General features: G+C 38.6%; 1 protein-coding gene across 1 annotated transcript in view; it reads left to right on the top strand.

Moving 5' to 3' along the window:
• Window positions 1-13,704, top strand: part of SLC9A9 (solute carrier family 9 member A9) — a 727,593-nt gene that overhangs the window by 14,136 nt on the left and 699,753 nt on the right. Inside the window, exon 2 of the mRNA XM_072618220.1 lies at window positions 12,522-12,724. Within this exon, the coding sequence (XP_072474321.1) occupies window positions 12,522-12,724 (203 nt within the window). The remainder of the gene's footprint in view (window positions 1-12,521; window positions 12,725-13,704) is intronic.

Here is a 13,704-nt window from a genome sequence, read left to right as displayed (position 1 = left end):
TTTCCACTGCTTCTCATATTTACATAATAACCCCTGATATTTCTATAATATTTATAGATTTTTTTTCCCAAGTTCTCTAGTTAGTACTGTGTATGAGAGAGCAAATATCTGTTAGACATATCATGGACAGATTGGATTAAATGACTTCTCAGGTCCCTTCCAACTATGAGATCCTGTGAATATCTTTACATTTTAAAGATGGTGACCCAGAAAATTTAAATCATTTGCTCAGGGTCTCAACAGAAAGTGTCGGTAATACTTGAACTAAAGCCTTCTGACTCCATAGCTAGTACTTTCAGTTACTAAATTTTATGGGTAGGACTGGAGAAGGAAATGGCAAACCACTCCAGTATCTTTGCCAAGAAAATCCCCAAATAGGAGGGTCGTGTAGAGTTGGACATGACTGAAATTACTGAACAGAAGCAACAACATGGGTAGGATTTGTGTTTGAGGAGATCCCAGAATCATTTCAATGGAAACCCATTTAAATGGCTCCTATCTAATAATAATAATAATTATTATTAATAATAATAATCTAATAATATAATCTAATGCAAATTATTTTACATTGATATGATAGAGACATAATGTATGTATAATACCTTCCCTGGACTAGGCTAGCACTGAGTACATCCAAAAGCAAATATTTTGTGATAGCTAAACATCTTGGGATTTGTAGTTTGGGTTGATCCTCCTAGGCAAGAGATATCATGTAATTTAAGGGGTAGGGACTCACCAGAGTGTGGCTAAATGGGTGGTAACAGTTTCCCAAAGCTAGAGCAGAAGAAAAAAGTGGTGGAAAGCAGGGAGGTGGCTGGCATTTCTGTCCTCTAGCTGTGGACAATGAGAGAAGAGACACAGTATCTGGTGTTTCAAGATTGTCCTGGGTCACAGAAGCTTATCTGCCTGCAGTCACTTACTACTGTGACAGAACACCCCGGCAGTAAAATGAACTCCGTTTCTCTGGCGGTGGAGAAAATGACCTAATGTCTCTCCTTTCAACCTTTTGTATCCTTTCTTTTCTTTTTTTTTCTTCTCTACGCAATCAGGGTTAAATGACTTGCCCAGGGTCCCACAACTAGTAAGTATTTGAGGCTGTATTTGAACTCAGATCCTCCTAAACTCTAGAACCAGTGGTCTGTCCATCGTATCATCTAGCTGTCCCTGTTCTGTCCTTTCAAATGGAGTTTTGCTACCAGAGTTTCCTCTTCCCTGTATACTAATTTTTTACTGTTTTGATGTTCCTTAAGCTAATACTTTTAAATAAAAGAGTTTATTCTCCATTGTATTGAAGCTAAGTCTTTAAATTAGATCAGAGTGTACAAAGGTGGGGGGCAGCAGCTCCTAGTGGACTTTATATTTCCCAGAATACATACATATGCTGAAACTCTCTCTTGGTGATTTAAAGATCACCCAGAGGGAAAACAGCTAATAACGATTAATTTTATTTTACCAATAATCCAATGAATCTCCTAATAAGTTGGTTGGTTGTTGTCCTTCATTCTCGAAGAGGACCAAAATGACATCACCATTATAAAGTGAAATTTCATTGTGTCTGACTATGGTTGATCAGACCAACATGAGCTCAGAATGCTCTACTACAGGTTGGGCACAGATAGTCCGTGTGAATACTTGGGGTGGATACTCCAAATCTGTGCATTCTATGTTTACTTTGTGCTGTGTCAATTCTGCTTTGCTCATAGAGCACAGCACCCTTTCTGATGTAGGCACACTATACTGAGTAGTTCTGTGCCAGTGTTTCCCACATTGCATAGTTAAATCCAAAGTTCTTGAGAGAGACCTTGAGAGTGTCCTTGTATCACTTTTTCTGGCCACCATGTGATCTCCTGCCACATGCGAGTTCTCCATAAAATTGTCTTTTTGGCAAGCATACACTTTGCATTCAAACAACACGGCCAGCCCATGAGAATTGCGCTCTCTGAAGCATAGTTTGAATGCTTGGCAGTTCAGCTTGAATAAGGACTTGAGTGTCTGGTACCTTATCCTGCCAGGTGATCCTCAGAATCTTTCTAAGACAGTTCAAATGGAAGGGATTCAGTTTCCTGTCATGATGCTGGTAGACTGCCCATGTTTCACAGGTATACAACAATGAAGTCAGTACAACACCTCTGTAGACCTTCAGTTTGGTAGTCAGTCTAATACCTCTTCTCTCCTAAACTTTTCCTTGGAGCCTCCCAAACACTGAACTAGCTCTGGCAATGCATGTGTCAACCTCATTGTCAATATGTACATCCCTGAAAGGTACACTACCGAGGTAAGTGAACTTATCCACAGCATTCAAAACTTCTGTATTTGTTATAATCGATGGTTCCATGTATGGATGGTGTGGTAGTGGCTGATGGAGCACTTATTTTTTCTTAGTATTAATTATTAGGCCAAAATTAGCACAGGCAGCAGAGAATTGATCCATACTTTGTTGCATCTCAGCTTCAGAGGATACATTGAGTGCACAATCATCTGCAAACAGAAAATCATGCACCAATACTCCCTCCACTTTGGTCTTGGCTTGTAGCCTTTTCAAATTGAAGAACTTACCATCAGCATGGTAGTTGACCTTGATGTCATGTTCATCTTCACTGAAAGCATTTGACAACATGGCTGAAAACATCATGCTAAAAAGCATGGGAGCAAGCACAAAGCCCTGTTTCACTCCATTGGTGATTGGGAAGGCATGAGAGCATTGCCCACTATCCAGAACTTGGGCAAACATGCCATCGTGAAATTGACATACAATATTGATGAACTTCTCTGGGCAACCAGATTTTGACATAATTTTCCATAAGCCCTCACAACTATCAGTGTCAAAGGCCTAACAGGTAGAGATTTGAAAAATGGAGTCTGAGGCCATTTACTGCCCTCTTGACTCAATGAATTAGGCTTTCATTTACCTTGTGCTGAAATCGCCAGATGTGGCAGTGTCATAGTAATTTAAATGGGAAGATCTTTCCCATTCATTAATAGGCCAATGTGACCTGTGTGAGGCACATGGAAGTCTGAGTTAGATTGAGCCTGTGATGGGAAGAGTTTGCTGAATGGGTGGAACAGGACTGTGTAGAACCGAAAAAGGGAGAGCTAGAGCAGAGCTGAGAGGAAATTGGTTGTTAGAGTGATCAGAAGGGAAGGATGCAGGCAAGCAGGCAGTTGGCTAGCATGAGTGAGAGACCTTGTTTGTGATTTGTTTAATGGAACTGGTTTGTGAGAATACTAGCAGGGGGAAGGCTGATCCTCTGCATTGTTATTGTGTATAGATGTCTTTGTTACTATGATGGATTTGGTTTTCTGGTGTCTGAATAAATGTTTTGGTTCTTTCTTCCATGTGGAAAGTCTGTTGTATTTCGCAGTTCAGAATTGTGAATGTTGCATTGATGCTATAGGCACACAAGGAGATTAGAGCCCATTGGCCCTGACCTGACCCAGTTCAATTTAGAACCTAGGAATGAAAGGGAGGTGTGAGTGGTTACTAGGAAGTAAAATCCCATCCCCAGCCATTGCTAAAAGCCTAAGCCTGTGAGTATTTTGACTGCTTCCACATTCAGAGAAGGAAAGAACAAAAATGTCTGACTTTTAACCCATATTTAATAACAGCTAGCATTTATATAGCACTTTAAAGCTTTCAAAATACTTTATAAACATGCCATTGTATCTTCACAACAATCTTGGGGGGTAGATGCTAATTACCACTATTTTACAGATGAGGAAACTGAGGGGGAAAGAAGCTAAGTAAGTTATGTAGGGTTACAGCTAGCTAATAAACATCTGAGGTAGGGCTTAAAGTTGCAAAGATGGAGAACCTGGAACCCTGAGGCCACCCTAAGTCCTCAAGTGTGGCCTTTTGACTGAATCTAAACTTCACAGAACAAATCCCCTTAATAAAAGGATTTATTCCGTAAAACCCAGACTCAGTCAAAAGGCTATTCCCCAAGGACCTAGAAGGCCATGTATGGCCTTGAGGCTACAGGTTCCCCAAGCCTAGTTAAACTCTAGTCTCCTTGACTCTCAGTCCAACACTCCATCCAGTGAGCCAACTGACTTCTTCTATTTATTCATATAAATCAGTAAGCAAAACTATACATTACGAAGAAAAGCTGTCCTGTGGTATTACCATCATTGTTACTCACCTGAGTGATATAATCTCTCCCCAGCCCTGAGTCCTATCAGAGATGCTCAAACTAGCAGCTATGCCTGGACAAGCTAAGTGGTGGAGCTGGTTACCATGAACAGCATTTCTGATGAGCTTCTGGGTCATCTAAAGGTTAAGGAAAGCAGGTTGCAAAAAACACTCAAGAGCTTAGTCACTCTCCCTTTGCCCACATTTTGCATATCTCCTTGTCATTGACCTGAAGTTACACCAACATTCTACGTAGATCCCTGGGCCATCTCTAGTCATCTTGACTTTTATCTTACCACTGGACTCCAACGACTCTGAAAGAGAAGGTGAGGCTGGGGACTTTGTGCCACTCCGCCTCACTTAGATCCAATTCACCTGCCAAGGTGAATGTCAAGACATCACCCTCATGATGTCCTTGATCTTTTTTGAGAATGGACAAACAGCAACAATAATCCCAGAGGTAGCTTAAGCTCTCTTCTCAGCTGTTTCCTTGCATGAATAGTCCACAGGCTCAGTGCATTCAGTTCTGGGCATCAAGTTTTAGAAAGAACATTGAAAAGCTAGAAGGAACTGGAACTTACTAGCCACACAGTGGTCTAGATGGTGCAGGATGGTCATGTCATATGAAAATTAGTTGAAAGAACTAGGGAGTTTGTAGTCTAAACTAGAGAAAAGAATGCTTAGGGGGATGGAGTCAGTGATAGGAAAGAGCTGTTTTCAAGTATTTGAAGGTCTGTCCTGTGAAAGAGACATTGGACTTGCTTTCTTTGACCTCAGAACTAGGAGTGATGGGCAAAAGATGCAAAGATGCTTGATGTCAGTACAGACATCCTAACAGAGCTACTCTAAAGTAGAACAGCCTGCCACTGTCAGGCTCACTAGAAGGAAATCTTCAGTAAAAGCACTCGTGGCCATTTGGGGGTGTTATTGGGAGGGGTGCTTGTTCAGATATAGGTTGGACTAGATAGCTTTTGAGGTCTCTACCAAATCAGAGATCCTGTGGTTTTGTCATAGATAAATCTTTCTCGTGACTTTCTCTTCTTATCAGTTGTCTCTGCCCTTTTGCCTTTGTGTTGTCCAAAGACTTATCTCTTTGCTCAAATAAGCCTCAAGTACGGCCCTGGTCCCTAGAAAGCCACTGGCTTTCCCAGCTAGGCCACTTTACTCATCTCAGTTTACATCTCAGTCTACTGAATCTCTCTGAGAGTTCTCCAGTGGCTCAGAAGACCCTCAAAGAATTTCAAGGTGGAGGATTCTACATCTATAGTCACTTGGATCATTCTAAGATTTCTCTGCTTTATCACATTAAAATCTCTATCAAAATAATTTTTCTAAGCCACAGTTCTGAATGCATCATTTTCCTACCTGAAAGCTTTCAGTGGTCTCTGTTGTATAAGATACTTCACAAGGCCTCTACATTCTGACTCAAACCTACATTTTCAGCCTTGTTTCATGTTATTCCCCATGATGCACTTTATTCTAGACAAGCTGGGCTACTGGCTGTTCCCTAAATTTGACATGACAGCTCCCATGCCTGGAATGCATGTCCTCCCTATCGCCACAATTCAAATTCCTTACCCTACTTCAAAGGTACAAGGGCTCAGGGTACCACCGGCTACAGATATTCTTCCCTGATTTTTGCTCCCATCCCCACTTTGCCTTAAGGAAACATTCACCTTCTTCCAATATTCTTCGAGAATTTTGCCTAGAGTTCTACTTTATGCTTGTAACTTCTCATCTTGTATTTCAAGTCCCCCTCTTAAAATCTCATTTCTTTAAATCTTTGCTCTAGTGACACTGTACGTGAAGAGTTTCCTGATCTGTCTAGCTGCTTGCTTTCCCCACAACAATCTGATCTTGCACATTTCGTATCTATTTCATATATACTGATCTATGCACAAATCGTGTCCCATCCCCTCCCAACCCCCACCCCACACGCAACTACAATGTAAGCTCTCTGAGGGCAAATGTTGCTTCATTTTTCACTGTATCCCCAGGACCTGGAACATAAAAGATATTTAATATCTGTGTTTGAATTGAATTAAAAATATTACCTAAGAAAAGATAGATCAGCTCTTTTAAGGAAAGCCACCTTTTGCAGAGTATTGTAGCACTTTGCTGAATTGAATGATTCTTTTTTTTTTTAGTTTAGACAAATACTAAAACTTAAATACATAATAAGAAAAGAAAAGGAAAGATTATAAATGTGAATATTAGGCTTAAATATAAAATAAGAGAAAAAACATGTCATGTGCACAGCAGAACATAGGAGAATATTAAAAATATGTAGCAATAACTTACCATTTCAAGAAATACTGTTCATTAAGTTGAAAGCTGTCCATCTTTCTTTGCTTTCTTGTAGGTTTTCTTTTGGTCTGTGCTGTACACTTTTTACTTTGTTCCCCTTTCCCCCTTCTTCCTCCCTCCCTACTGCCCCAAGGCTACAATTGATCATGGATATATTTATATATAGGCATTGGTATATACATGCACGACACACACACATACGTATATACACATACATCTATAAACATATACTTTCCCTAAGAGATTCTACTCCTAATCTTGTTTTTATGTTTGTGAATATCTCATTTTTCCTGTTTCTCCTAACTCCTCTACTTTACTTCTGCCTGCTACCTTGCCCTTCTTTTACTTAACCTATTCCCACTTCAGCAATCCTTCCCTTAGGCTCCCATTCCCCTAAATCTAAAACCCTTCTATACCCCCTTTTAAACTATGCCCTCACCCTCCTCTCTAAAGATCCCTCCTTTTTTCTCTTTCCCCCTCCCTATCCCCTTAGTGTTTTATTTTTTTTTAAATTTAGAAGACTTTTATACTCTTCTAGATGTATATATACATACATACATATATATATATATATATATATATATATATATATATATATATATATATATATATATATATATATATATATATATATATATATAATTCCCCTCTTAAACCCATTCCCCATAAAAGTAGGTTTCCAGAACTAACTGAAGCTATATTTGAATTCAGGAAGATGAGGATTCCTGACTCCAGTTCAGATACTGTATCCACTATTCCACTTAGCTGCCCTTACAATCTAATGGGAGAAGGCAAAACACAAAGAAAAGATGAAAAAGGTGAGGGGAAGGGGAGGAGGAAAAGGTGCCTGTCCTGGGGGTGGGGACATGGTGGCAAAAATCATTCAGAGAAGTTCCAAAGTAGTGTAGGCAAGTGAGAAATGAAAAATTTAGTATAAACTAAGAGAGAGAAGAGGAGACATGCCAAAAGCCTGTTGGGTTTGATGCTGATGGAGAGTCAGAGTCCTCAGAGGGACCAGAAGCTTGATTATAAACTCTGAGAGAGTGTAGGGATCCTCTTGTATTCTTGTTTGTGTCTCTAGTGGTACAAGGTACCAATCCATCATCAGGCAATAAACATGCATTGAATGAGGACACGTCTGAGTCTGTTACTTCCAGTCAACTGGGTACGCTTAACACAGAATTTATAGGTTGTTTGATTTGTAAGAGGAATTTAGAGATACAATTCCATAGTTTTATCAGCCATAAAACTGGGCTTCTGGAACCCTGCCCTCAAGTAAGTTAGAATCTGTTGGAGAAGATGAGCCATGAAGACTGTATCTTTCAGGTCCCATGTGATCCTGGCATTCAGAGCTCAGGTAAATTGAGTTTTCATATTTCTGCTATATGTAACATCTAAACATGAAGAATGATACTCATAAAGCACCATGCAAATGCTAGTCATCATTATCGAAGGAGACTTAGACTCCACGAGGGCAGGGATTGTGTGTTATCCTAAATTTGTATTTTCCCCAGCACTTAGCCCAGTGGTATATACAAGAAGTCTCTAAACTTTTATCTCCAGCCTTATCAGTAAAACATACTTGTACGTGTGCCCAATGTATGTATGTGTGTTAGTAAATAATAGGCATGTACTAGATATACATTATAATTCATATTACATGGTAACTAATGATCTGAATATAGTTTTTATGTAATTCTATTATATTATATAACTCATATGAGGAAAGTCCCTTTCTATAGAATACTGTGGAAACTTGCAAAACTAGATTAGGAAATATAAAAATAGAAATTAGAAAGGATAAGAGAAAGATTAAACACTATTTAACTGTATATGTATTTGCACACATGCATATACATATATACACATTTGCATACAATACACATATATGCATGTGTAGATACATTTATGCACATGTGTATATATATATACATATATGTATGTGTATATAAGTGTGTAAGTGTGTATATGTATGTGAATATACAATTAACAGGGACAGATACTTTTGGTACACCAGAAGCAGTATTAATATGTATATTGGTGAGAAAAATGCAATTGAATGTACTTCATTATTTTTAAGTATCTTGGTTTAACATAATTGGAATATTGATTCAAAGATCTGATTTGAAGTTTGGATCATTTTGATACTTGGTTTTAATGACAGTTCCAGATGGAAAGCTGTCTTAGCAGTATGTGTAGAGACAAATGGAAGAAGTATATTATTGACTGTAATTACAAAATCATGATACTCATTTTTCAGTTTCATCCATGAACTCATGCATCAAAGCAAAAATTTTATTGCCATTTGCTAATGTTTCCATCTTTCCTGATGTCAGTCAGGTGTTTTTTGTAAACTAAAGAGAGGGTATAGCATTTTTTTATATTTTTAGTGAATGAATTCTTAACCCATTGAAACTTTTTTGGGGGAGATTTTAACAGTTTAGAAAATTTTACTTTTAAGCTTTTTCCATTGTGCAGACTATGAGTTTTTATATATGACATGCTTATTTTTTTCTTAAACAAAATCCCAAATAATGGATAAGAAAGGGAATAGGGAATGGACCTGTCATATCATTGATAGAGAGAACTCCTAATGCACAGTCTCTGTCCACCAGGGCAGATGGGCATTATTTGGTGTTTAAACATATCTCACTCTTTGTGACTCCATGGATCATATGCCCATGGGGTTTTCTAAGCTAATATAGCACAGTAGTTCTCCATTTCCTTCTTCAGTGGATTAAGGCAACCCAAGGTTAAGTGACTTGCCCAGGGTCACACAGCTAGTAAGTATGTAAGGCTGGCTTTGAACTTGAGTCTTCCTGATTTCAGGCCCAGTACTCTATCCACTGAGCTTCTCTCCACTGAGCTATCTAGTGGCCTCCTGTAAGTTATAGTCTTTATGTTGTACCTTGTCACTTAATTATGCTTCCGTGGATTTCTGAAATGCGCTTAGCAAATACAATCACTTCCTGGGCTCTGATTCAGTGGGCTCTCCCAAGTGCTCACAAAAACTCCTTGGACTGAGAAGTACCAAACGGGCTTCCCCTATACCGTGATACCTCGAGATATCATGAGATCCCTCTACAACAAAAAAAGTAAATTCTTTGTGGAATTTGCTCGAAATTCAAAGGTAGTAGCTTCATGTTTTTGTTATTTCTAGGCAGGGACTGTTCTTACACATAGCACCTTGTGATCTCCTTTCATTGCACTGGGGAAGGGAATATTCCCTATTGAATTGCTTCTCTCCAGCACAGATCTGCTTGAGGTGAATCCACAGATAACCTTTCCGGATAGAAAGGCCTTTTCATTATGTGAAAGTCATAAATAAGGTTCAGAGAAGTAAATGGAAATTCCCTCCCAGACCAGCACTCAGAAAAGGGCTCAGGGTTGCCTTAATTTTTCAGACTTTCTACTATCTTTCAAAGAAATATTAGTCTCTCAAGATCAGCTTGACAAGCGTTTATTAAGTTAGCTAAGACAAAGGCAAAAACAGCCCCAGACCTCCTGGGGCTCATGTTCTGCTTGGGAGGGGGAGACATGCAAACCACCAGCTACATATGAGATAGCCATGTGATTTCTGCAGGATGTTTGGAGTGCTCCCCAAAACGGCTGTCTATGTCCATGGGAACATCTTGGAGCATTCTCCTGGTTTCCCTTATGTTTTCAGACAAGCGTTGTGATCCATCAAGTGTCCCGAGTGCATATCATATAGTGAGGGAGTGTGCAGAAAGGAAGGGAAACATCATTCTTCTGTGTTTCCTTTTCAGCTTGTCAGCAGGGTCTAGCTGAATAAGCTGCAAACCAAGAGGCAAAGAGTTAAACAATGAGATAGGATTAATTAAGAGAAAAACAGTCTCTTTTCCATTAAACAAGAACTTAACAAGCATCAGCTGTGTGGAGGTGGGGCAGGAAAGGAGGGATTATTATCTATAAGCCCCTACTATGCGCCAGGCACTGTGCGGAGCACTTCATAAACATTAATTCAGTTCTCACAACATCCTTGTGAGGTGGTGCTGTTATTATCCCAGCTTTACAAACTGAAGCAAACAGAGATTAAATTTCTTGTCTCAAAGTCACCCAGTGACTGGGGTCACATTTGAACTCAGGTCTTCCTGACTCCAGGTCCAGGGCTCTACCCATTCTGCACCTACCTGAGGGGTATTGGAGAAAGAAAGACAAAACAAGCAAAAAACCCCCAAAGCCCACAAAATAAAAATCAAGTCTCTGCCACGGAAGATATTTTACCTGGTGGAACAAACTGTGCAGATGAATGGATACAAAATATATAGAAAGTGAATACAAAGTAACTTTGGTGGAAGGGAATTAATCAATCATCAAGTATTATGAAATACCTACTATGCGCTAGGTGCTGGGGTGACCATGACAGAGAACGAACCAATCCATGCTGTCAATGACTCACAAAGGGTTTTAAAAATGGCCTCATGTTCCAAGCGGGGAGGATTGTCCTTGTTCAGATACGAACATGGAAGGTGTCATTTCCTTAATACATTTGTATAACAATGTTACGGTGTAAGACGAGAATGAACGAAAAGTTCCTTTCTCCAAATCCATTACAAATCTACTTATCAAATCTTGTGATCGAATCATAATTTATATATGTCACATAAATCACTGAAAGGATCAGAACAGCCTTCAGCTGTCAAAGACCAAAAATGAAATAAAGTTCAGATTACACATAGAAGATAACTATTTGCACATACAAAAAACCCTCCACATTTGATTTGCCTTTTAATCCAGTGCAACCAGTTTAGAGCTGGAGCCGACCTCAGAGATGATCTAGTCCAGAGCATTTCTTTTTTTTCCCAGAAAAGGGAACCTGAACCAGGAGATATGTGATTTGCTAAAGGTCGTACGTGAGCCTGAGCATCAGGGGCAGGTTTTTATCCTTTGACCCCTTGAATTCAGAGCTTCTGCTCTTACTGCTGAAACTTGCTTGCTTGTTCCTAACGTTCTAGTTCTTTTTAACTTGTGGGGTGCACAAAAATAGTCACAATAAAAACATTTAGTTGTTGATTCATTTCAGTTGTGTCCAACTGTTTGTGATCCCCTTTAGAGTTTTCTTGGCAAACTCTAGAGTGGTTTGCCATTTTCTTCTCCAGTACATTTTACAGATGAGTAAACTGTGATAAATAGGGTCAAGAGTCACATAGCTAACAAGTGTGTGAGTCTGGATTTGAGCTCCGGTCTGGCACTCTATCCACTGAATCACCTTTACAAGATATTTCACAGGTCATCTAATTTAACTCTCTTATTTTATAGATGAATAAGGGCCAAGGTTGTCACCTACATACTAAAGAAGTCTGTGGGCATTTAGTCTACAAAGGTCATATAGATCCTAGGAGTTGCCCAACACTCATACAGGTTAAATGACGTGCTCAAAAGTGTATAGTAAGTGTTAGAAGTGAGATTTGAATCCAGGTCTTATGGACGCCAACACTGCACCCTTCACATTACTTGCCCAAACGTGTCATTGTAGAGCCAGGATGGATATTGTGTTGTCTGATAGACTCCAAATTTCTGTTTTTTGTCACTCACTATACCAGAAACCAGTATGTTGAAGCCTCTGTGTTTATTCTGATGTAATAGAGTTCTGAGATGCATAATAATGATAGTACTACTAATAAAACATTTCTATAGCACTTTCAGATTTGGAAAGCGTTTTATATACATTATCTCATCTGATATTTCCTATAGCCCTGAGGTAGGTATTAGTATTTTTATCTCTATTTTACAAATGAGGGAACTGAGGATCAGAGAGGTAAAGTAAATTGTCCAGGGTCACATAGCTAGTAAATATCTGAGGTAGGATTCTTACCCAAACCTTCCTGATTCCAAGGCTAGTATTCTATCTACTATACTAAGATCCTTTCTAATTTGAGTTAATGTGAGTTAAATGAAATATTGTAAAACTAAGAATCACAGGACTGATCTTTGTGTAGTAATGAAAGAATCGGAAGGTGCCAAAAGGTTAAAGCCCTTTCCCTTGCCAATTGCATGTGTACCCAGTACTGAATATTCTAGATTTCCTTATTCAAAGCCACTCAATCTATATTTTTATCTTTAGGTCTCATAATGGGATTGATTTTGCGTTATGCTACAGCACCAACTGACATCGAAAGTGGAACTGTCTATGACTGTGAAAGGCTGGCTTCCAGTCCATCAACACTTCTAGTTAACATCACTGACCAAGTTCACGAATATAAGTACAAAAGACAGGTCAGCAAACACAACATCAATGCTCACCAAGGCAATGCAATGCTTGAAAAGGTAAGGACCTTCTCTGGTAGAGTGGTTTTATTTCGTAATTTACCTATGTAAATTGTTGCGTTGTTAATTGTGATCAATACAGGTGCATTTATATGAAACATCACTTGTGTATGAGGATGACTGGACAAACCTTCTACGTATAGCTAACAAGTTGGCTGTCCGTAAATCTCATTCTGGAATTTTTATAATAAAAGTAAGAATTAAATAAAAAATAAAGCTCTGCAGATAAAAAGACAAACCAAAATAGTATTTTTAATATAACTTCACTTAGGATGATGAAAATAAAATAGTTTGTTCCCACTTATGATCAATTGATTGAAATTTTTACATGAGGCTTACGTTGAGGATAGTCATAAAGCATTGTGCAGAGGTTAGCCATCAGCATGAAAGGAAACTAAGTCCATGAGGGCAGGAATTGTATCTTCTTCAGCACTTAGAAGAGTGGTATATAGAAGTCATCTCCCAACGCTTTTGATCTTCCACCCGATGAGTAAAAAATAAAACAAAAAGTATGTACCTCCAGTATATGTCTACTTATTAACAAATTATATGGATATTATGGTCCACATGGTCATGAAGAGTTGGACACAACTAAATGACTTAACGAGAACAACTCGTACTATTGTGTTAATATATTGTGTACATTATAAAACATTAAAATAGGAATTTTAAAAGGATGAGATAAAGATTGAATGCTACTTAAAAAAATGTACTTTATTTCTAGCACACAAATTATTTTTATTTGGGAAAAGCATTATTAATCATCATATTTATTTGTGAAATCAATGCAATTGAATGTGTTTCTTGATTTTTTTTAAGAAAGATCTCATTTTGTGATAGTGATTCATAGGTCTGGTTCTCAGTTCCTTTTGATGTTTGGTTTTAATGGTTGTCAGAGCTGGGAAAAGTAGAGTCAGAAGAAGGAAGCAAAGCATTTGTGGGTTGAACTCGCCAAGTTATGGTAGTCACTCTTCTGCAAA

The sequence above is a fragment of the Notamacropus eugenii genome, chromosome 6 (assembly GCF_028372415.1).
Source record: "Notamacropus eugenii isolate mMacEug1 chromosome 6, mMacEug1.pri_v2, whole genome shotgun sequence".
Lineage (NCBI taxonomy): Eukaryota > Metazoa > Chordata > Mammalia > Diprotodontia > Macropodidae > Notamacropus > Notamacropus eugenii.
The sequence above is the reverse complement of the archived record's forward strand: the minus strand, read 5'-3'. Positions and strand labels throughout refer to the sequence as shown.